At 49.7% G+C, this 24,380-nt stretch overlaps 1 protein-coding gene across 2 annotated transcripts in view; it reads left to right on the top strand.

The window, feature by feature from the left end:
- The window catches only part of PLXDC1 (plexin domain containing 1), a 46,988-nt gene that overhangs the window by 18,576 nt on the left and 4,032 nt on the right, over nt 1–24,380 (top strand). Inside the window, exons 3-12 of one of the 2 annotated variants that reach the window (XM_050934541.1) lie at nt 8,007–8,150; nt 8,745–8,814; nt 9,351–9,473; nt 10,915–11,033; nt 12,068–12,167; nt 13,750–13,845; nt 16,145–16,226; nt 20,012–20,072; nt 20,965–21,094; nt 23,231–23,266. In XM_050934541.1, coding sequence (XP_050790498.1) covers nt 8,007–8,150; nt 8,745–8,814; nt 9,351–9,473; nt 10,915–11,033; nt 12,068–12,167; nt 13,750–13,845; nt 16,145–16,226; nt 20,012–20,072; nt 20,965–21,094; nt 23,231–23,266 — 961 coding nt within the window. The remainder of the gene's footprint in view (nt 1–8,006; nt 8,151–8,744; nt 8,815–9,350; nt 9,474–10,914; nt 11,034–12,067; nt 12,168–13,749; nt 13,846–16,144; nt 16,227–20,011; nt 20,073–20,964; nt 21,095–23,230; nt 23,267–24,380) is intronic. The other variant, XM_050934542.1, reaches the window with a different exon arrangement.

The following is a 24,380-nucleotide window of genomic DNA, read 5'->3' as shown; positions in this document are numbered from 1 at the left end:
TGGCTCTGGGCCTCCATTTCCCCACCTGTGGAATGAGGATAATCATGCTTCCTTTGTTCCACCTCTTGTCTATTCAGTCCATAAGCTCTTTGAAGCCAGGACAGTCTCTCACTGGGTATGTGCAGTACAACAGGGACCCCGTTTCAGCTGGGGCCCATAGGCACATCTGTAATGCCCATAATAACAGAGGAGATAAAGGCCCAGGTGAGAATTTCAGCATGGGGTGGTTTGGGGCTGCGGGATGGTGTCTGTAGGCAATTAGGGCTGGGGAGTGCATAGACAGATTAGCAAGGGCTGGGGAGCTCATCAGTGTCTCTTTGTGGTATGCAGTCTTGCCCATGGCACCTGGTCAGGAGCTGAGCAGAGTAGTGTGGGCTGGGCCTGGCAGCCTTTCAGCATCTTGCAGTGGACACTGCCAGCTGGAATACGCAGCCTTCCAAACTTGGTGGTGGCTGGGCTTGAAGGAGTCCTGGTGTTTGCCAGGGTGTGGGGGTGCATGCAGTGCCCAGTTGCAAGATGGGATGCAGGCAGGCCGGTGGATGTCTCATTGGCATGGCCCAGATCACTAATTACAGCTCCCTTCAGGGAAACTGAAGCTCCTTTTCTGCCCTTATTCTATGTCTCTTCCTATGTATTTTTCTCCTCCTCCTCTGAACTCTCCCGCCTTCTGGTTTTGTTTTTGTTTTTCTCTCTCAATCTCTCCTGTTGTATGGCTATTGCTTTGGTGTGTCTGTCTTCCCCCATGCCTGTACTGTGTCTCTCCCACTCCCTTCCATCCTGTCTCTGTCTTTTTGGGAAGACCCAAGGTTCCTGGTTGCAGCTGACTGCAGTTATGAGCTCCAGGTAGTACAGGCGAGTCTTATCTTACGCCCGGGTTCTGTTCCACGGTTAGCATGTAAAGCGAAAACCGCGTATAGTCAAAATTACATTGAGTTGAATGGCGGGCAGAATCACCCGCACTACAGGTACAGTATTAAAATTGTTATTTTTCTCTTTTTTGTTTTTGTTTTTGCCGATCGCGTAAAGCTGAAATCGCACATGTTAAATGCGCGGAAGATGCGACAGATCTGTAGTCAGCCCTGTGCTTGCATCTCTCAGTCTGCTGAACATATCAGCAATGCTCAGAGTTAAACGGCCAGGGGGGTGGCTTTCTACTTGCAGGAGAGAGAGGAAAGATCACGGGCACACACTCTCCCTGCCTACTCTCACACACCAGTGGTGTGCTCTTTCAAGTGCTAAGTGCAGAACTGCATATGCAAAAATATATATAATAATAATACAAAATGCATCTGCAATAATCTCAATTGCAATTATCACAACTGAGCATGCAAATTGATTATATGAACATGCAGCTGCCATAATGTGCTTTTTTTGCACACAGAGCTGCACTGAAAATCTCGAGTGTTCGTAATATTCTGCCTCTGTGTGTGAGTGATCTCTCTCTGTCTCTCTGCCGGGCCCCTCCCGCCTTCCTCCCTCCATTCTAAAGTTTGTTCCAGCCCAGCATTCACTATGCAGCTGATAGAATGCCAGCAGCCTAGGAGTTAAGAACTCCCATCTGCGGGGTTGTTTTTCACTTCAATCTTGGCCAACCAGCTGAAGTGACAGTCCATGGGAGAGGGGTCTGCAAGCTACCTTCTCATGGACAGAGCTGGAAGGAGGGGCAAACATGCTAGGCTTGGCATTGTCCCCAGCAGAGAGGGCCTGGTTGGCCTATAGAAAGCTGCCCCAGAGAGGGAGTTTGGGAGAGGAGGTGCAGTCTCATGTTGTTTTGGCTACAGCTGTGCCAAAGGTTCAAATTGGAAGTGAAAATGTAGAGGCACTCTTTCAAACTCCACCCGCAAAACCAAGTTCTGTCCACAGTACCAGCTCAGTGTGTGTCCCTACTTCTTTCTGTTGGACAGAGTAGAAACTGTCCAGCTGTGTGTCATATGCCTTATACTGCTAACAGATATTTTCCTTAAGCTCAGGCTTGGAGCAGGAGGATCTGAGTTCTAGCCCTGCAAAGTTCCAGGTTGCTCTGGTCCATGTAGTGGCAACAACAACTCCTAGGAAACCATGGAAAAGTTGCAGTTTTTCCTTTCTTTTCAAATTAGCATCTTCCATCTAAGGCCCTTAAATTACAAATGTTAATTAGCTTTGCAGCACAGTCTGGGGCTGAGTTATCTCCTGTTGTAAACAAGGGAGAAACTGAGGCACAAAGAAGGGGAAGTGACTTGCCCAAGGCCACACTGTGAGTTAGTGGCAGAGCTGGGAATAGAACGCTTAAGTCCTGACCAAACCCTTCTTCCCCCATCCTGAGCTTTAACCATAAGAACAATCCTTTCTTCTCTTTGATCAGACAGAAAGAAGCAGCAGGGGGAAAATGCCTCTGATCTTGATAATCCCCCTTCCAAAGCAGTGACCCCAGTGCAAAATAAGGGAGAAATTTACTAGCTGCGGCTCGTCTCCTTAAAGGACCTTGCTTTATGAACTCGTTTAACATCCCTGCCCCCCGCATCCTTTTTTTCACGCCCTGCTTATTTGTGCATCCAAAAGTTCTCCTCTTTAATTCCTGCTGTAACCAAAGCAAGGTGACGGATTGGGACATAATAATGATTCAGAGATGAGGTCATGGGGATGGCTGAGAACTCAGCATAGCCGCTGCCAGCTCCCATCCCCATGTTGGCTGTTTATATTTTTTCCCAGTTTTATTGGGAACACATTGGAAAGGATGAGGGCAGCAGAGCGGGGTCTATAAGGACTCATTTGGCCCCTTCTCCCTCCTCCTGCTTACGCAGTCGAACATCCCTGGGGGTAAAATGAGCCCTTTGGAGCAGGGTCACCTCTGGATTCCTCCGCCCGCCTCCACAGCCTTGTTCGGAACACAGTGTCCCTTGGGTGCTGTGGTGTGTGAAAGACCAAAGACCAGCGATTTTGGCGACGGAGATGCATGAAGCTTGCCCCACCCCTGCCCAAAGAGAGAGGAAAGCCATTTCTTCCCCCTACCTTGTTGACAATGCTGCCTCTTAAAGGAATGGTCAGGTTGGCTGGGATCCCAGTTTACATTAGCATAAATCTGCATTTAAGGCGAGTGGGGGTTACTCTGGATTTATGCTGGTACAAGCAGATTAGCTCCTGGCCCACTGTCAAGATGAAACCATCCACCAGATCATGGAGTCCTGGATCAATGGCTGAATCCAGCCTGGGGAATCCAGGTTGTCTCCCAACTGAGAGGGTGAGCGAGAGGAGGATTCTGCTTCCAGTTACTCTGGGTAAATCCACCCGACAAGCTTCTTTATGCAGTTACTGAGCAAATGTTGGCACCTCTGAGGCAGCGGCTTTCCCCTCTCTCTGCTGCAGAACGCTGGGGTGATCTGCTGGTGCGTGTTGAGGGCCAGATACTGAGCTGACGTAAGTTGGTGATGAGCGCACTGGAGCTACCTTGATTCATGCCAGCTGGGGATCTGGCCCTCAGAGAAAATGGGGTGGCCTACGCAGATAGACATTGATGACCTAGCCGTGTGTGTGTGTCCGTGCACATATGCAGGTAGGGCCAGCCCTAGGCATTTTGCCTGCCCGGGTGGAAAATGTTTTTGGTGCATACCCCTACACCTGAAGTGGTCGAGCCAAAAACAACCCCCCCACACACAATGGGCAGCCAATCAGCAGAGCAAAAAACCACCCCCCTACAAAAGGCACAGCGGTGTGCCACCTCCCAGGAAGTTGGCACCCAAGCTAATCATCCTGCTTGCCTGCCCTTAAAACAGGCTTTGTGTGTGGAGGTTATTTTAAGGTTTAGGATCCCAAGCGTTACCTGGCAGACTAATAGTCCATCTAGTCTGGTCTCTGACAAAGGCTCCAAAGGAAGCCATATTTTTCATCCCACAATTGTACAGTGCTCCCCATTGCGCTAAGATTACTGCGGTGATGGTCATGTTCAGAACTCCTCAGCATCTCCCACACTGGGAAAATTCTTCCCTCCTCGACCTGATAACCATCTCATCCACCAAGAGCTTATATCCATGGTTGCTGTACTCCTTGCTAGTGTTGCTCCAGTGCAATTCTCATTCACATTAACATCCACTCCTCCTGCTCAACTGTTTACCTCACTGATATCCTGCAGCAGGGAGTTCCACAGTTACCTGCATGTTGCATTAGGATATTTTAATTACGTTGCTTTTCATTTGCTATTATGTGATGGTGTTGGGGTTAGATAGGAGCAGCTGTACATTTCTCTTGCTCTGTGCTAGGCTGCGAGACAACCTGGTTGCTAGCAAAAGCAGAGCAAGATCAGTGGTGCAGTGGCTGAGAGGCAGGACACCTGGATTCTATTCCCAGTTCTGCCAATATCTCTCCCACGTGATCTTGGGGAGGTCACACCATTGCTCTATACCTCAGTTTCCCCTACCACCCTTTGTCTGTCTTGTCTATTTGTAAGCTCTTCAGGGCAGGGGCTGCCTTCCAGTATGTGGAGCCCTGATCGTGGTAGCAACATCTAGGGGCTACTGTAAGAAAACCAGTAAGATCAGCATGTGTCCAACTAACCCCTGTCTTTCCATTGACTTGAACAGGCTCAAGAGCAGAAGTGAGTGGGTTAGTGAGTGTCTGTTAGTCTATAAGGTGCCACAGGACTCTTTGCTGCTTTTAGAGGTGAGTGGGTTACCAGAACAGAGAGAGATTATGTTTTATGACGGTTAGAACTCAAATCTGGGCTGTGTCACTGACCTACTGTGGGCAAGTCATTTTCCTGCTCTGTTCCTCAGTTCCCCCACCTGTGAGATGGAGATGGGGATGCTGCGAGGTTTTGATCATGCTCACAAATCACTTTGAGCTGCTGGGTGGCAGGCACTGGAGAGGAACGAAGAGCTAATCTAGTTCACAAGGAAAGGGCTAGGGGAGCGTTTCACATAATGATGAGGGTGGTTTTGTTCAGTTTTGGGGTTTTTTGTAAAGGAAGTGAGACCATTTTGCTGGAGTTTTGCTGAAGCATGAAAAACTGCATTAGCTGATTTTAATTGAGTTTCTGCTGTGTTCCTCTCCATGTCTTGGATAGCTACAGAAGGCTCTCTGGGAAATATATCAGACCATTCAAGTCAGGAGTGGTTTTCTCCTGCCATTTACAGGGACACTGTTAATTGTTTTGAGTGACAAATTTTATTTCCTTTGCTTTTCTGCTGCTTGCAAATTCTACAGCCCTCCGTTGTGGCCAGTTACAAGGTAAAGGGGATGGTGGTGAAGACAGCTGAAATCGCAGGATGACAGGCATATGGGGGGCCCAGGCGTGGATAGTTGGAGGTGCTGTAGGTCAGAGTTAGGGGACATCAGCCGATCTATATGGGGAACAGGCCTAGAATAGCAGGGGCTGCCACAGTTTAGTGTTGAGCATGTAGAAATGCCTATGAGATAGGTGCTGGGGGAATCCCAGGGCAGGGAGAACAGGAGGCCAGAACTAGAATGCAGTGGCACAGCTGTGGCAGGGACAAGACTGGAGTAGCAGTGGGAGGCTGCACTGCAGGAGTGAGGTGTTCAGTACAGCACCCCAGGCGTGAGTGTAGCATAGTGACTCAGTACACAAGGGCTGTAGAGAGCCCAGCAATGAGATAGCAGGAGTGATGTGCGACAGCAGAGCAGTGCGGGGGGGAATAGCAGAGTGCTGCAGTCTTAAGTAAGCTCACCTTGTCCTAAGCTTCAACCAAGACCAGATGAAGGGATCCAGACTCCAGGCTGCACTGGGCCCCGGCCAGAGAGGTCATGTGAGGGAACTCAGATACCCAGGCCTTTGTGCATGTTCTTTCCTGTCCCAGTGGCCGCTAGGGGATGCTACATTGCCCCCAGAGGAGACTGTCCTAATAGCCCAGCTAGTCCCAGGCACAAAAGATGGCACAGTGAGGAGAAAAGCATGGGCCCCGGAATCAGCAGCTGCTGGGGCAAGACTGTAGTAGGGTCCCCAATGAGCAGCGCTGTCGGGGAATATCAGACCAGACTTGGTGGCAGAGAGAGGGCTGCTGACATCTGAGCTGTTAGGGAGGGGAAGTAGCTGAGAGGAGTGACAGGGGAAAGAGGAATCTAGGAGGGGAGGAGGAGAGACTGCAAAGGGGAACTGTTAGTTCATTGCCAGCCATCATGCCCTGGTATCAGTGAAGCCCCTGGTATAGCCTTAGAGTGGGCGAGTGGCGTCTTCCCAGTTGAAATTAAGACACCTCTGGTTTCACAGAACCTGAAGCAGCCTCCCTGACAAGAGGCTTCTTCCAGCTGGACCTTGGGTCAGCAAGGTTCATGTGCCGAGCAACTGATTAATTACACCACCTATAGGGGCGGATTATTCCACCTGTTCTGCAGCAAAGGCTCCCCTGAAGGGTTGCATAGCTTTACTATGGCCGAGCTGGCCACAGAAGCCAGGAGTCCAGACTCCCAGTACATGCCGTGGGCTGCTAAATGACTGCAGCATTCTACTCCAGAAAACACTGCCTTTTGGTGCCATCATTGTTATGGGTGGGCAATTTGTCCTGCTACAGCCAGGTCTCTGGGTAACTGATGTTGCTTCAGGGCCACAAAACTACAACCACTGAGCCCAGCAGGGGTGTGCTTCATTTGATATATTCATGATCAGCAGTTTTAGGCTGGTCGGACTCGCACATCAGGTTTCTTGGCAGAGCTCCAGCATGCCCCAGGCCTCTCAGGTTTATCAGCTGTCTAGAGATGATGAAAGATTCCATTGAGGGGAAGTGTGGAGTAGTGATTAGAGCAGGAAGTTTTGTTCCCAGCTCTTGGATGGAGTGTGGAGCAGAAGGAATGGGTGCCAGCACTTCTGGGTTCTGCCACTGAGATGCTGTGTGACCTGGAGCATGTCACTGAACCTGTTGGGACTCAGTTTCCACATTTGTAAAATGGCTACATCAATATCTACCTCCTAATGGTACTATGAAGTTTAGTTCGTTATATGAGAACCTTGGATAAAAGGACCTCTCTAATTACAGTCTGATTAATAACAATGGTTGGTTATCCTCTTCAGTGCTGCCTGCCTGATGCTATTATCAATAATAAGATTGCACTGTGGCCTAATGCACTGTGCAGGGAACTAGGAGCCAGAAACTCCCAAGGCCTAATACCACTTCCCACACCAATTCCCCCCCTTGCAGCCTCTGTGTGCCTCAGTTTCCTTGTTTTCACCAAGGGGATATTAATAACTACACCTCAGGACTGTGATGAGGAATAGATATGGGAAGCTGACCTTTGGGGAGAGGAGAGTGAGGTTCATAGATTTTAAGGTCAGAAGGAACCATTAAATCATCTTATCTGACCTCTTGTGTAACACAGGTCAGACTTGGAAGAATTTCACCCAGTTCCCCCAGTATTGAACCCAATAACTTGTGTGTGATTAAAGCATATTCCACAAAGGCATCCAGTGTTAATTTGAAGACATCAAGAGATGGAGAATCTACTGCTTCCTTTGGGAGTTTGTTCCAATGGTCAATCACCCTCAGTGGTGCCTTGTTTCTAATTTGAATTTGTCCGGATTTAGCTTCCAGCCATCAGTTCTTGTTCAGCCTTGCTCCACTAGATCAAAGAGCCTTTTAATAGCCAGTAGTTTCTCCCCATGAAGGTACATATATGCCGTAAGCAGGTCACCTCCCAATCTGCCTTCTGCTAAATTAAACCAATTGAACTCTTCACGTCTCTCAGCGTGAGGCATCTCTGGTTCTCAATTCATTTTCATGGCTCTTTTCCACACCCCTTCCAGTCTTGTAACATCCTTTTTAAAATGTGGACACCAAAACTGGATGCAGGATTCCAGTGTCGATCTTACCAGTGCTGTATTCAAAGGTAAAATTCCCTCCTTGATACTACTCAGAACTTCCCTGTTATACACTCAAGGATCACCTCAGCCTGATTTGCCCCAGCATCCAACTGGGATCTCCTATTGGTTCGAGATCTGGGTGCAGATTTTGTTCCTTGGGGCCTGTCTCCACAATCCTTGTCATCCTCACCCGCTAACCCCATCTCTCCATGCTCTGTGGCTGCAGGAAGACAACCATAGCTACTACGTGTCACGGTTCTACGGGCCAGGGGAGGCGCGCACCAAAGAGCTCTGGGTCGACGTGGCAGAAGCCAACAGGAGCCAAGTGAAAGTCCATGGGATCCTGTCCAACATGCACAGGCAGGCCTCGGTGAGCCCCCTCCCTCTGCTTAGCTGCTGCCATCCCTGCATCAGGCATCTGCCACAGTGCCACGCCTGTGACCCAGGAATGTTTCCCCAGCAGCTTCTCTCTTTTCAGGGATTTCTTGACCTGTGGCACTAGTACCTTGGCCGAAGCTGTGGTGATCTCCCCACAGCTCCCTGTGCCTGCATAGGAGAGACAGGCTAGAGACAAGCTTTGCCTGTTGGGGTATCGGGGAGATGTGGGTGGGCGCAGCCTGTGCTCCAACTGGACTCCAGTTTAGGTGTTTCTCCACCTCCCAGCGGCTGCCCCTGGAGCCCATTGCGAATGGGCAGATGAATCCATTTCTGGCATTTCTCCTCCTAGCAAGGGCTGTGCCCAGAGTCTATGCTAGATGGGCATGGATACCCCAGGCAGGGTGCAGCATGTTTTGGAAGGAAAGTACACTGCCCTCTAGTGCTGTCTGCCCCTGCATCCCCCTCTGCTTTAACCCATCTCCCTGGGAGCAGCACCACCTGCCCCACCCAGATGCCCATGGTCAGACTTGGCACTTCCCAGTGTAGCTCCCGCACTGATGCTGTCATCCCTGTCTGTCTTCCACAGAGAGTCATCCTGTCCTTCGACTTCCCCTTCTATGGTCATCACCTGCGGCAGATCACCATAGCAACAGGAGGTGAGCGAGGCCTCTTGAGGCCACATTTACTTGGCTTGCCTGGGTGTGCTGACAGGCAGCATCAGCTGGAGAGGCAGTGTTGCCTACTGGGGTGACATGGGTGTCTCTAACCAGCCTCCCCTCCCACATCCTAATCACAGCTTTGCCACTGATGTGTGGGATGGCCTTGGGCAAGTCTCTTCTGCGCTCTGTGCCTCAATTTACCCCACTGTAAAATGGAGCTCACTCCCACATCACAGGGGTTTATGAGGTCAAGTCCATCTTCTCTAATTAGTGCTGAAAGGTATCATGACATTTGAGCCAGAACCTGGGATCCAAACTGCCCAGGTCCAGGGTACTTCAGTCCATGCCCAGCTCTAGTCAAGGGCAGTGGTGGGGGGACATCTGGGGTAAGGAGGTGGGGGAGAAGCTGGTAGCGGGTGTCCTGGGGCAGTAGAGTGGGGATAGGGGTAGAAGCTGGTAGCAGATGTCCTAGGGCAGTGGGGTGGTGGTGAGGGGATGGGCACATAAATTGCCTTCCCTTGCTGTCGCTCCAGGTTTCATCTTCATGGGGGATGTCATTCACCGCATGCTCACGGCCACCCAATACATTGCGCCCCTGATGGCCAACTTCAACCCCAGCTACTCCCGCAACTCCACCATCAAGTACTTCGACAACGGTGAGCCACTTCCCCTGGCCCGCTAGGCCTTTTGCACAGCCCCACTGCCACACACAATGCACAAAGCCTCCTGGAGACCTTGGCTGCTTCTCCGCATGCGCACCAGGAATTGGGCAGCGCTCATCCTTGCAAGGCAGGGGAGAGGAACCAGCTGAATCAGCAGTCAGGAGTGTCCAGGGGGCAAGGTGCTGAGAACATAACATACAGGGCCTGGTACTGCTTTGGCCTCTGGCATCTCAACTGGGTACACAAACAGAGCTGCATGGAGGACCTCAGAAACAGGCCTGACTTGGGAATTCACATAAGTGCTGAATTTATGCACCTGCTTTGAGGCTGTGGAGAGAGAGAGAGAGACAGAGAGAGACAGAGACGTATGTCCCTATGTGTGTGATGTGTCTCTGTGCATCCATGTTTTGTGTCAATGGGCATCTCTGTGTCTGACGTGTCCGTTTGACATATCTGTCTCTGTGTGTCATGTGTATGCCTCTCAGTGACATGTCAGTCCATGGGATGTATCTGTCTGTGTCCCTCTGTGTGATGTGTGTGACGCATATCCTTGTGTGTGTGATGTAGCACATGTGGCCTGGGGGGAGTGTGTCTCTGCCTGTGTGCGGGCTTAGAGGATTAGCAGCAGAGTTGGTATATCTGATAGCACTGGGTGCACCTTAAGACACTCTGGCGAGCACCAAAAATCAGGATGTTTATTTGGAGCTCAGTCCTGGGTCTGCTGAGAAACATGAGCTGCAGACTTCAAGAGAGAAGGATCTGAAGTGTCTCATGTGGCAAAAGAAAGGGCCATCTCCTCCATACCACTGAGATAAGAGAGGGAGTAAAAACTGAATCATCCCATCCCAAATGACTCCAGCGAGTTCCAGGAACTTTTGGCTGTGGCCAAATCAGTTGTGCAACAGTGAGCTTGCATGTGCGTGGTGCACTGCCGGCAGGGGGGAGGGGTGAGGGTCTGTGGCTGGAGCTGGTGGGTGTGGTTATGGGACAAGATATTAACTTTTATTGGACCAGCTTCTGTTAGTGAGAGAGCAGAGCTTCAGAGCCAAGCAGAGCTCTTCTTCCCTCTGGGAAATATACTCAGTCACCGCTAAATACAAAGTGGAACAGATTGTTTAGAATAAGTAGTTAACATGCATTTCAAGGGACAATTCAAGGTGAAGTGGCCAGTTAACAGGTTCAGGCTGTGTGAGGTTTGGTTGTGGCTGTGGGCTGGAGTTGTTTGTGTGCAAATGGGGAGTGTGTGTGATTGTTGCAGCGGCTGTGCTGTGTGAGATGTGATGTATGTGACTGCAGCCAGGTTGTCACAGCGAGTACACCGGCTCTGCAAGTGCCTACGGGATGATCGTTGCAGATGTGCACAGGGAATGAAATTGACCCCTGCAATCTCCCCTGCTGCTCTCTGCTCCACCGTGTCATCTCCTCTCTCCTCCAGGGACGGTGTTTGTGGTGCAGTGGGACAAGGTCTATCTTCATGGGAAGGAGGATGTTGGCAGCTTCACGTTCCAGGCTGCTCTGCACAGCGAAGGGAGAATCGTCTTTGGGTACAAGGAGGTGAGCTGGACCACCTGCTTGGAGCGTGGTTACTGCAGGTTCTGTAACACCCGTGGGCAGATGGGGAGAGGGGGATACAGAACCTAAACCCCACCAAGGAAAGACAACGGAGGCTGGGCTAGTAACTGTGGAGTCCCTGGCCCTCTCATTTCAATGGCTTAGCTGCCCCAATGCTGAGAACACTCACTGCATCCTCAGGTCATGCTGGGCTCAGTGAGCACAGGGAAGGTCTCTCCAACCCAGGCGCATCTCCAAGCACAGGCAAGATGGTGCACGTGGGATAGGGTGAGGGGGTCTGGTGGGGAAGTGAATGGGGCAGGATTAAAGGGGTGAGGGGCTGAGAATAGAGTGGGAGGTATGAGGGAGGGCTGGATTTGGAGTGGGAGGCATGGGAGGGAGCCAAGGACATGCTGGGAGGGGGAAAGCAAAGCAGGGAGAATTGCTGTCTTCCTTCTCCACAGCAGGGCCAGGTTAGGGCAAACCTCTGTGAGAAAGGGGGTCTGTTCGTATAACCCACTGGTCAGTGTGTATTATGTGACTCCCCACCCCAGGCTGGACCCACGGAGGGTATGAGTCTGGAACATCTCCACCCACAGAGCCTGGCTCTTTCACTGATGCTACAGACTCATGCACCTAGCTCAGGAAGTTGCCAGTTCAGTCTCTGCTGTTGTTAACCCAGAGGACGGCCCAACACATGCGCTGCTAACATCTTGTATGTAGTGCCTGGGCCGACTAGGCTTGTTATTCCCAAGGGGGTTGACTGAGCCTTGGAAGGCCTGGCTGATGGGCCTAGGGCACCTCCAAACACACACAGGCAAACCCAGGCTAGGCATGGCCCAGGCTGGTCTAAAACAGCAGCCTCAAAATTGCTTCTGGGGTGTAAGGGAAATAGGAGGGGAGAATACTCAATGGAGCATCAGCTAAGCCATTTCATCGCCCTTCACTCTGCTGCTTCCCGTTGAGACATGCGTCCTGAGCACACAGCCTTGGGGGGAACCCAAGGTTTCATGGCCTCCTCTCTCTTCCCATTGCAGATCCCCATGTCGGTCCTGGAGATCAGCGCCACGCAGCACCCCGTCAAAGCTGGCCTGTCCGATGCCTTCATGCTCCTCAACCCTTCCCCTGATGTTCCCGGTGAGTCTCTGCTGGTGGGGCTGCATTTTCTGACTCGATGGCAAGAAATGGGGGAGGATGGAAAATGTGGCGTGGGGCTGATCACTCACCCATTGGAGTCCCATTGGCCCTGTGCCCACAGTACATGACTCTCAAATGCTAGTACCCCAAGGGCCTCGCTGATGGAAGAGAACTTTCCTCCTTCATATGATCAAGAAAATGAATCGACTGGCTTTGCACTGCTATGTGTGCCATATTGCATGTGAGCTGACTGCACAGTCTGTTGCATGCATGTTTTCACATGTGCTATGTGTTGCCTATACCTATTGTGCTAGCTGCATGTGGTTGCAGTATGCACGTTGCATGCATGTTGTCATGTGTTGTGTGAACCTGTCAATGCATTGTGTGTGTGTGTGTGTGTGTGTATAGAAAGGGCTATTTCAGCCTCTCTCTCATCTTTCTCTCTTGTAATGAGAAACTTGACCAAGCTCTCCCTGTGTCCCTGGGAAGGTTGTGCTGCACCCGCTGCGGTTGCTGTTGCTTATTTATGGAACTGGCCATATGGTCCTCATTTATTACCCATTTAAAACCTCAACAGGCCTGCATCATGCCTCTCCTGCCTCCTGCCTGCCCCCAGCTGGGTTGACACTGCACACTGGGACCATGCCCCTGCCTCCCACCTGCCTACAAGGCCTCCAGGCTGGTGTGGACTTAGCAGGGATGGGAGGGGCAGTGTGGAGCTGGAAGGAGGAGGTGGAAGAGAAGCATTGTGCCCTGCTCTTCCAAGAGTCTCCAAGCTCTGTACATACAGTGAATATGAGCCAGGCACACAGTTGGACGGAGGGTCAGCCACAAGCCCAGAGAGGTAAAGTGACTTGGCCGAGGTCACACAGCCAGTCAGTGGTAGAGCCAGGGAGAGAGCCCAAGAGTCCTGGGTTCTGAACCCCCCTGCTCTGGCTGCAAGACTGAGGCAAGGGGAGGCGAAAAGGCAGAGTGAAGGGAGCAGGGGACAAGCAGCATTGGAAACATGTTGGGATAGGAAACAGGAGGCTGGGGAGCCCAGAGCAGGTGCCTCCTGCAAAGGGGAGATATGAGTGTGGGGAAGGCTTGGAGTCATGAGTCATTGTGCCCCAGGTTTCCTGAGAATGATGCAGAACCAGATCGTGTTGGTTTCAGAAGTTTGTAGGTGTCAGGGAGGATGGAGACAGGACAGACAGCTCCAAACTCCTCCCAGTGTGAAGCAGGGAGAACATGGAGAAGGAGGATACCCTTCCCCCTCCACCAGCACTCCTTTTGCCTCCCTCGCAGCATCTCTCTCTTTCCCACTCCCCTCCCAGAATCTGCTCACTGTTATCTCCTTCAGTGATGGCCCTGGGGCTCAGCTGCCAACCGTAGCTTTTCAGCTAGGAATTTGCCCTCCCTACCCCAGGGATTCGGGGACCTTTCCCCATCCCTGACGTGATTCCCAGGATGAGCCCAGGTTCTTTGAGTCCCTACACCACCCCACAGGTCAGCACCCAAGCCCATGTGGGTTGGGGAATGGGGAGTAGGTGGGGTACAATGGGCTTGTGCCTCTGTCTGATGCAGCCCCTTGCTGTTGCAGAGTCTCGCCGCAGGACGATCTATGAGTACCACCGCGTGGAGCTGGACACCAGCAAAGTCACTAGCATATCGGCCGTGGAGTTCACCCCATTGCCCAGTGAGTCGTACGCTGCCTACTGCGTGTCTGCTAGCCAACTTTTTTGGTTACAGGCACAGGCCTATATTTTGGGGTTGAAGATCCCGGATTTGATACTTGATGACCTCTGTGTTTATGGAGCTGCAGTTGCTGCCTGGATTCGGTCCCACCCCATAGCAGTTCCCAAATGCCTAGCACCATTGGAGCTGCTTTGTAGCAGAGATGGGGAGCGGATGGCAGCAAGACTGCCATGGTGTGGGAATGGGTGAAGGGATAAATTTGGGGGCACCAATAACACACCCTCTGACTAGTTTTGCAGTCCTGAAGTGAGTGAGAACAACAAACACAATGCCGGCTTCCCCCGTTCTTATGTACCATGATCCCAAGCTGCAATCACCCTCTCCTCCCCCTCTTGTTATGCAGTCCCATCCCTCCCACCTAGCTCTGCCAATGTTCCTCTTTCCTAACCTTCACATCTTACCCTGAGCTGCAGCACCCCCACCCCATGCTACTCCAATCGCTAGGGACCCCAGCCCATGAGCACTGTTAATGCCTGTCCATCTCAGTTTGCAGCACCCCTGCTATTCTCATTTCAGCTGGGCCAGTCACACCAGTTTGTGTTGGCAGCGTGACTCAGACAGACATTCACAAGAGCTGAGACCCAGCAGCCTAGGGCCATGTCTACAGTAGGAATGTTTTGCCGATACCACCTCATTGCTCTCCTGGTGTGGATGCAGCTTTTGCTGGTATAGCTTATTCCAGCTCACTCCTTAGCAAACTAAACTGGTACAAGCTCAGTTTTGCCAGTATAACTACATCTACATCAGGGACCTCTGCAAGCAAGGCTGCATTGGTCAGGGATCCCACCCCTTCACACCCCTGACTGACACAACTATGCTGTAGTGTAGACATGGATTCAGTGTGCCAGTGATGCAAACCTGTATTTGAACGCCAGCTCTGGAGAGAAGGGAAAGAAAGGTTAGTTTATGAAGCAATTCCTCTTCATGCCATATGGCTCCCCCACCCTTGCAGATAATGATTCTAAACATTGCAGCCTAGTTCCCGAGACCCTTTCGAAGCAAAGTGGAGCACGCTCCTCAAACAAATAATCAGCCCTCCCCACGGTGATATTCATGAATGATCCTGTTAAATAGATTCATTTGGCAGGCAAGGATCAAGGACACTCACACACAGGAAGAGTTGTCATGCAGTACATAAATACCAGGCAGAGAATAAACCTGTCCTGAGTATGCCAAGGTTATGCATTTAAACAGCATCCCCTGGGTATTTTATAACCATCTTAACAGCAGGCAGAGCTACTGCAAAGCAGATCATAAATAAGGATTCTGTGATTTAAAAAAAAAAAAAATCCTAAGACTAGCTGCTCTGTTTTCCCCTGGCAGCTGGGGGAGTTGAGAGCTGATGGGAAAGTACTAGATTCCCTCCTGGAGATGTTAGTTTCAGTCCTATTTAGGCCACAAGTGGAATGAGCATGGCAGGGCTGTGACACTTGTCCCCACTGCAATGTAAGTTCATGTTCTCTGTTAAGAAGAAGACCAGGACTGGAATAGCTGAGTGCGGGGGTGGGGTTGGAGGTCAGAATTGAGGAGTGTCAGAGGAGTGTAGGGCAGGGAGCCTAGGACTGGGATAGCAGGGGAGCTGTGGATCAGAATTGAGGGGCTTTGGCAGAGCTGTGAGTGTGGGGAGCCCAGGCTGGAGTAGCAGTGGGGCTGGCAGTTAGGATGGAGGTGCACTGGGAGAGGTATGTGAGGCTCAGAAGAGGATGAATGCCAGCCAAATGTGCGCTTGGTGCTGTAAAGTATTAAACCAAGGTTAAACTCTGGAGTGTGCCATGATGCACTGGATGGATGGGCCTCCCAGGGGTGGCCTTGTTAAAACTCTGCAGCCAAAGGGAAGGCTGGGATGCTTTGCCAGCTTCTGGTAGAAGACGGATGCTGTTAAACCATCCTTCCCAGAGACGATGACAAGTGAATGACTCTCTCAACAACTGAAGTTTAATTGGTTTGTGTTCCCTCCCTCCTTGGCTCTGTGTCTAAATAGGAAACAGTATAGGCCTGGGATCGGTTTTATCTCAGGCTAAGCTGGGTGGGAGTCCCTTGCTGAAATATTATCATCCCATTCCTGCTAGGAAGATGCTGACTTGACTTCCAAGCTCATGGCAGCCTGAAGTCAGAGCAAAGGCTCATCTGTCAATGGTCTCTTTTGGCCACACCCCCTCCCAGCTTTGAGTATATGCTCCCTTGTAACCAATCCTCCTGATGATAGTATCTTGCTGGCGCATTTCTTCTTTTTCTTGCAGCCTGTCTCCAGCATCAAAGTTGTGATGTGTGCGTGACCTCGAAGCTGACTTTCAACTGCAGCTGGTGTCATGTCCTGCAGAGGTAGCTCAGATGGGTTTCCTCTCTGGGTCCTAGTTGTGCTTGTGCTTCTGCTGGAAGAGAAAGTTGCAACCTTGGGCCTAATCTAAACTGAGACCTGTAACAGTGTCAGCATCTTTTTAGAGTTTGTACGTGGCTCTTGTTAAGAAGGTGCTAGTGTGATCCAAATCTTAAGGGTAAGAGATGACTTGATCACAGTCTACAAATACTTGACATTTCTGATAGTAGAGGGCTCTTTAATCTGACAAACAAAGGCAGAAAGAGATCCAATGGCCAGAAGCTGAAGCTAGACAAGTTCAAACTAGAAATAAGATGCATATTTTTGACAGTGAGTGTAATTAACCATTGGGACGACTTACCTAGAACCTTGGTTGATTCCCTATCACTTGAAGTCTTTAAATCAAGACTGGATGACTTTCTGAAAGGTCTGCTCTTGCTCAACCAGAAGTTATGAGCTGGATGCAGGAATCACTGGGTGAGGTTCTCTGGCCTGTTTTATACAGGAGGGCAGACTACTGGATCAGAATATCTGTTAATCTTGGGCTGTGTCTATGCTGGAAACACTACCCCATTTGATGTGAGATGTCCATTAAGGCAGTCCCCTTCCATGAGCTAGTATTGCAAACAGTTGTCCTGCTAGTATGGATGGGAGCAACTTAATCTAGCACAAAGTACAGAGGTCTCGAGAGCCTGCAACTCTCATTGGTTTCAGTTGGATTTATGGATGCTAGGTACTTCTGGACATCTGGTCTTAGTAGTGCTCAGTTCTGGGAAAAATACGTGCCATTTACCAACTGGGGAGGAGGTCAGTGGAGGCATCAGAGAGGGCTGACTGAAAGGCCGGCCTCTACTTTTTTCCTGTCTGCTCTTCATTAGCAGGATACCAGCCTGGAGTCAAATATTGTCTCTTCTTCTGTCCGCCTTCTCCTTTCAGTGGCGTCCCAATCCAGAGTGGCTTCCACTGTGCTGGACTGTTGGCCTCTAACTTTGCCATGGGCCTAAGCAACCCCATGGATCTTACACCCCGAAGCAACTGGGATGGGCTTGGAATCCTAACCTGGATCCAGAGCCAAACTGGGCCCCTGGATCCAACCCCACCCGGCTCTCCATCTGGACTTTGTGGCTCTGGCCCATCTCCAGTACAGATTAGCTGAGAGCAACGTGTGAGAAAGGAATTCAGCGTGGGGGAGGAAGGGGTGGGGACTGCCCATCACAAAAAACGCCCCACCATTGTAACTGACACTGACAGGGCCCCTTGCTGGCAGCTTCAGCAGGCATGACCAGGGATGAATGCAGAGCTCCCAGCTCTACTGCATGAGGCAGTTCTGCCTGCCGGTCCTGCTTCTCTGCAACCCAGGCAGCCTTCTGTGGACAGGGGCTTCTGTCTTCCTGGTCCTCCCCTGTTTTTAAGAACAGGCCAAACTCCTGCCAGGGATGGGCTATACTTGATCCTGCCTCAGCACGGAGAGTGGGTGGGACTAGATGACCTCTCAGATTCCCTTCCAGACTTATATTTCTCTGATTCCAAGAAGCAGAGAGAGGCCCGTGAGGGAAGGAGGGGAGCTTCCCAGGGATAACTTTAGGTTTCAGATGGAGGGACATGTGGAGGGTGAATGGGTCACGGAGGCTGAACTCTCCTCTGGTCCTTACAGTTGTGGGCCAAGGGTCCCCTTGGGTCAGGAGTGAGGCATGTTGATGGGGAAACCTGCCTGTCACTGCTGTGCCCATCCTGAGGGTAAATAGCGGACTCCAGTCTCCAGAGTGGTCAGCGTGGATCCTCCAGCATCTAGGGTGGGCAGGGGTGTGACTTTGGGCACTGCCTGCCATCCCAGGATTTAAATAGGGCGTCTCCTTTCACCAGTATGGTGATAAGGAGCATGCAGCAGTTTAATGAGGTTTCAGTGAAATAGTATGTATTTTGAGCTGGTAGCAGGGGAGAGGACCTAGTAACACAGATCCGCTGCTTCCGTGTAGTGATGTTCAAGGAGATGCCCGTCTGCTCAGGGACAACATTCCCTTTGGCACCCTCTTCTTCTCCACTCCCAATAGCACCCTAGATAGGAGGTGGCTCTGTCCTGCCTCCCTGGTGGAGAGGGGCTGACTGAGATAGGGCTCCGCAGGAAGCTGTGTTCCTCCTTTCTGCCTCTGCTTTATATCAAAGTCCTCCAGGGCTCCTGTTCCTGTCTTTTCTCCTCTGTGCAACAGCTCTATCTCCAGGTACAAGCGAACCTGTGCAAAACAGCTGGGGCAGTGAATGGCCCTGACCCCCTCCCTCAAGCTAATATACTAGGCAGACATCAATCCTCAATTCATTGCCTCCCACTGGGCTCAGGCCGAAGCATAACCCGTAGCCATGGGATTTCCTTCTGAAATGACCATCACCCAGTCAGTGGCTTCAGAGGAGAAAATCTTCTGTTATTACCACTGAGAAAGATGGGTAAATCTGGTTGTAAAAACAAAACCCCTTCCAACCCTAATAATCTATGATTCTATGATTCTAAAACCCAAACTAAGGCAGATCAGGTCTGGGTCCTGGCTGGTCTGAAACCCTGATGCTCATGGCAATCCTTTTGCAGTCCACCTCTAATTATTGTTGCAGGCAACTCTGGTCTTCCAACCCCCAGTTCACTGAAGCTCGGTTGTGCTATTATTATTTGTATTACAGTAACACCTAGAAGCCCTGGTTGAGATGCATTTCTCCCCAGGACCATACATGCATATTGGCCCACTAAGAGCTTACAGTCTAAATAGACAAGACAGCCAAAGGCTGGGAGAAACGTGGGGAAGCTGAAGCATGGAAAGATTTAGGGTGGGATTGTCGAGAGGACCTAAGCTAGTCGGTCACTATCTCACTGACTTCCAAAAGGGACTCATCCTCTTTGAAAGATCCCACCTGCTGTGACTTGCCCACTGTCACACAGGAAGCTGGTAGCACATCCACGTATTGAACTGTGCCACCTAAGTCCTAGTCTAGTGCTTTAACTACAAGACCATACTGCTTCTTCATCTGTCCCTTGGCTAGTACAGACTGAATCTTTGCTCTTGCTGAGCTCCTAATTTCCACGGGAGCAACATTTCAGCACAGTGGATCTTAGGAACTCTGTGGGACCTGAATTTCCCAGAGGCCCCCTTCTGCTCAGCTTGTTTGTAGTTGGGTGGGTGCCTTGTATTGGCTGAGCCCTTGATTCACCCTTCAGTGATCCCCTGAAACCTTCCTAAGGTCAGAGTCCTGCTCAGTTCCCTCTGTTTTTGCAGAGATTTCTCAAACTGGTATTTTCTTGGTGCTGTATAGTATTATTATTATTATTATTATTATATGTTGCTTTTCCTGTGCAGATGTTGCTGGAAAAAACACACTGTGGAGTTCATGGCCTTCCCCTGGCAGAGTCCAGAGGATGGAAATTCAAACTCACTATATATAGAGAGAGAGAGAGAGAGAGAGTCCTACTTCTCTGCCTCTCTCTGTCTTCCACAAAGAGGAAAGTTTGGGTCCTTCCAGCACAGCTGTGTTGGAATCCCGATGTCCATGGGGACCCCCTTATAACTGATCTTTCCAGTCCTCTGCAGTTGGCTAATTTCGGATATGTATGTATCCAATTATCTATACTTGGTGCCCATCATGGTAGCATCTGGGATTCTCACACTGATTGCCACCATACATGTGAGATAAGCATGCCACCCACATAAGGTGGCTACATGACCATTACAGCTTGAACCCTGTCTGCCTCTGCTAGCTATGTCTAGAAAAGAATGCATCCATCACTGAGTAACATCCCTTCTCTCCGTAGATGCTCCAGTGGGTTTGACCGATACCGTGAGGAGTGGCTATCACATGGCTGTGGCCAAGAGGTGAGATCAAGGGAAGGGTTATTTCCCTTGGGCTGACAGTGGGATGATGTCAGTGGCCCCCAGCTTACCAGAAAAGGTGGATTCTGCTCAGAGGTTACTCTACCTCTCTCTCCTATGATGAGAGATTTGGCTGCCTCTGGAATTCCCACTAGGACAATTGGTTCTCAGATCTGTTTGTAGCCATTTGGCTCCTGAGACAGAGAAAGAGTTGAGTTGCATGACACAGAACAAAGGAAAAGAGATTCAGAAAATGACATATATCCCATCCCTTCAGAGATGAAGATTCATTATGAGCTCTGCATGGGCCCTAAGAACATAATGACTGCCATTCTGGTACAGACCAATGGTCCATCTAGTCTGGTGTCGTCCCTCTCTGCTGCACTAGAAACAGTGATCCATTTTGTTCAGTATCTCATCTCCCTACCTTAGAGGAATGATCGATGGCCCATGTAATCTGGTATCCCACCTTCTTGCTATACTGGAAGACACCAGTAGTCCTTCTAATCTGGTGTCCTGTCTCTGGCATTGGCCAGTGTTGGATGCTTCAGAGAAAGGTGAAAAGCCTCCATAAAGCACCTGAAGGTGCAATCCCATTGGGGAAATTTCTTCCTGATCCTCTGGAGCATGATTATTATCCACCCTGAAGCATGAAGATGTTTAGCTCTTGCAGTTTTAATCCTAGTTAGTATAATTATCTCTACACTGCCTGAATGAATCTGATTGCCTCAGTGAGATCAGCTCTGGTGATACTTCTTGTTGGTTTCGCCCCTCCCAACACCCCCAAAGTCACTGCTTTGTGCCCAGTTTTCTGACTGGGTTGATTTAGGCACAAAGAGGTCCTCTTGCTGGAAGATTGCTCGGAATAGTAGCCTTTCTCCATTTGTCTTTTCAGTCGGACGAGAGGACCTGTGAGGATTGGGCAGAGAGTGACCACTACTCACTGTCCCCATACAGTCCCTTCACGTCATTTGATGAAGATGTCACTACTTCCTCTCTTTTCATTGGCAGCCTCACCACGGAAGGTACTGGCAGCTGGGAATAGGGTAAACAGCTGGGGTAGGGGAGGCTAGCCCAGGGCTAAAGGGAAAGCAGTAGCAGTGCTCTCTGGGCACATTGCCCCAAATGTCTGTCCCTGGAGAGATCTTTCCCTCCAAGGCCTAGTGAAATGAAGTCATAGCCAAGAGAATGTAGTTAACATTCCTGACTACCCAATCCTATGGCTCTAGGCACAAGGAGAGGAGGAGTGGGGCAGAGAAAAGAAAGATGAGACTAGGGAGGGGAGAGATTCAGCGTGATCTAGAAGGTAACGTAGGTGAGACCTCCCCATGGAGGGGAATTCACAGCTGCATTGCAGCCGCCTTGCACTGGTGGCAAAATGGGATTATAGAGCAGCCATAAAGCTCTCCTATCATGAATAACCCCCATGTGAAGGGGCACCCAGGCACAGCAAGCTGGTGTAACATGCATCATTTGACAGGGCTGGAAAAAAGTGCAAGATACGTTAGACTCATCTCTGAACATGGCCCAGCTTCTCTAGACATGGAGCCACAGAGTTCCTCACCATCTTGATCCGAGTGTTCTCCTAGTTTGGGGACTGTTTGAGTCTGGGGCTTTGATTTAAACTCTTCTCCAAAACCTCCCTTTGGTGTAACTCACCAGACCACAATGTGGGTCTTTGTCTCCTCCTAATGGCTGGTCCATAAAAAAGGTTAAGGACCCTGTTGGACTTTATCCTTTAGCTCAAGCAGTAGAGATCTCCTGTTCGATTCCCACTGATGACTCATGGCTGGCGGTGCCATACATTGTGGGTAATAAACCCATAGGCATGTGCATTACTGTCTGGTCCAAGACTGGAATTCTCTCTGGTATAAGAAGCCCCAAGTAAAGACCCAGAGTCCTTTGGGACACCCCCGTTCTATTGCCAGTTAATCCTATTAACACATGGGCCGTGTCCTCCCGTCCTAGTAGCAGGTATCACTTCAATTTCACTGTTTAATAGTCCCTCATGCAAAACACTGATTAGAATAAATAGAAAGGAACGTGAGTAATTGTCCTTGAGCAATGGAGAATGGGAGGCGTGGAGAGTGCATGGCTGATGGATCAACTTTGAAAAGCGCAATTAAGGGAAGGGGGAAAAAACACCACCACCGAGATGATTTTCCAACTCATGGTTGAGTCTTGGAAGAAGAACAAGAGGCTTTTCGTGACACATTCAAGCATGAGATTAATTTGTAATCTTGGACAGAAGCAAGCAGCCAGCTGTGCGAGGCAGCAAATTTTATCTGGAGAAGCAAAGAAAAAGAGGATCCACCCCTTTGCATCTTCCCCAGCCAGCCTGGCTTTGCTCAGTGGAGACCTATGTGAATGCATCTGACTAGCTGGCTTCCTGTCATTTATTTCAGTGCCTGGGGTAGACAGAGTCCAAGCTAAGCAGCAAAGAAATCTGGGTCAGGATTTTTGCTGGACTGTCTCATAGGTGCTCGTGTCAGACAGGGAGCATCCTATAATCTGTATGGTGTTACCTTCCAGGCAGAGAATAGGTGGAATTGGATTTCTGGCCCCCCATGGAGTGGACTCTGGGTGAACATCTTTGCCTTACCTATATGAGTGAGCTGAGAGCTAGCAACATATACTGACATGTTGCAGTAAATGGCATAGATTGAATATAAAGAGTCTTAAAAGTGATTACCTCATTCGGGTCTGAATTTTCCAGATCTAGGCTTTTGGGGAATTACTCAGGAATCAACTAATCTTTGCCATTCCTATCCACTCCTATCCAAAGAGTGTGATTGCATATCACACGCAAACATAGGGCCCGAGCCTTTATACATTCATTACCACACACAGTGCTTCCATGCTGAGAGTGCTTATTTAAGGAGAGATTCATTAAGAACTTTGTTCTTCAATTGCACATCCACTGAATGAGACTGTAAACAAAACCCCTGAAATTTCACTATTTTCTTGTCTTGTCTTCTGGGTGTTTTTCCCTCCACCAAAATGAACGAGGCAAAACTACTCTTAACTGTAACAGGGCAATACAAAGAGGCATGTTTTAGCGGTAGAGCTTTATATGGGGTGCAGTGGTGTACAGAATGAAGAGTCCCATAAGGGTCTACTAACTTTCCTATCCTTTTCTTGCTTTTATTTCCCTCTTACAGATGACACAAAGCTGAATCAGTATGCAATAGGGGATGGTAAGTCCTTAACCTTCTCATCACCCAGTCAGATTCTTCCTAAGGGGAATGTGTTATGTGAAATCAAATGCACTGGTTAGTTATGTGAAGTGTTGAAGTCATGTCAGTCCCAGGATATTAGAGAGACAAAGGTATGTGAGGTAGTATCTTTTATTGGACCAACTTCTATTGGTCCAGCAAAAGATATTACCTCATCCACCTTGTTCTCTGGCTAGTTATAGTAAGTCAAAGGAGTGGGCTAGAAAACCCCAGATTTAAAGGATGCAAGCAAGATCAGAATCCTGTTATCCTCACTTAGGTTACTAATACTACCTTGGGATGGTAAAAACTGAGAGAATTGGAACAATCTGATTATCCCTGAAGCTGTTCGTCTGTATTTGTCTATTTCTCAGCCCTGGCAGATAACTAGGCTGATCAGTTTTCACCTTCTGTATAATCCATTTCACTCTCTGGTCCCCATGCATTCCCACAGGTGAGTTGCCTTTGGGTTTCCTCAACAGTTCAGGAGAATGTTTAAATCTTAATATTGTAAAGCAGCCCAGCTATTAGTCCAGCTCTGATTCTCTCTCTGTTTCCTTTATGCCAGTGGTTCATCTCCTGATGTCTAGGTTATCATAGTGCTGTTATGACTGGGGGTCTGAGGGCTGTCACAATACTTCTTGCTGTGATGTATAGTTCACAGCCAGTGCTGTGGCACCAGCATCCCTGGACATTTGTGGAAGAGGTATATGTAAACCACAAGTCCATCCCACTTATGCTAAAGTTGCTCATAGAGGTTAATGATAAAATCCCACTGACTATACTAGGTGCAGGATTGGGCCTCCTGTAAGCACAAAGCCTTTGAAATCTGAGACCTTCTCGATGTCAGCCAAATTGCTTCTTGAACATCTGGTAATGTCAGTACTAATCTGTGCTGGAATCACCCTCCATGGCTCTGCTTCCTTCTCCTCTCTGTGCGATTGAATATTCATGGCTAAGAAATGAAAGGGACTGTGGGCACGTTATGCTAAGGACACCAGGCAGCATATGGCTAATGAGTTTCCATCAGAATGAGCATTTTGGTACGTGAGGAATATAGATTGAGGGAGCTGTTGCTCATTCGTCTCTCCACCCA

Source organism: Gopherus flavomarginatus, chromosome 25, assembly GCF_025201925.1.
Source record: "Gopherus flavomarginatus isolate rGopFla2 chromosome 25, rGopFla2.mat.asm, whole genome shotgun sequence".
In the NCBI taxonomy this organism is placed as follows: Eukaryota; Metazoa; Chordata; order Testudines; family Testudinidae; genus Gopherus; species Gopherus flavomarginatus.
The sequence above is the reverse complement of the archived record's forward strand: the minus strand, read 5'-3'. Positions and strand labels throughout refer to the sequence as shown.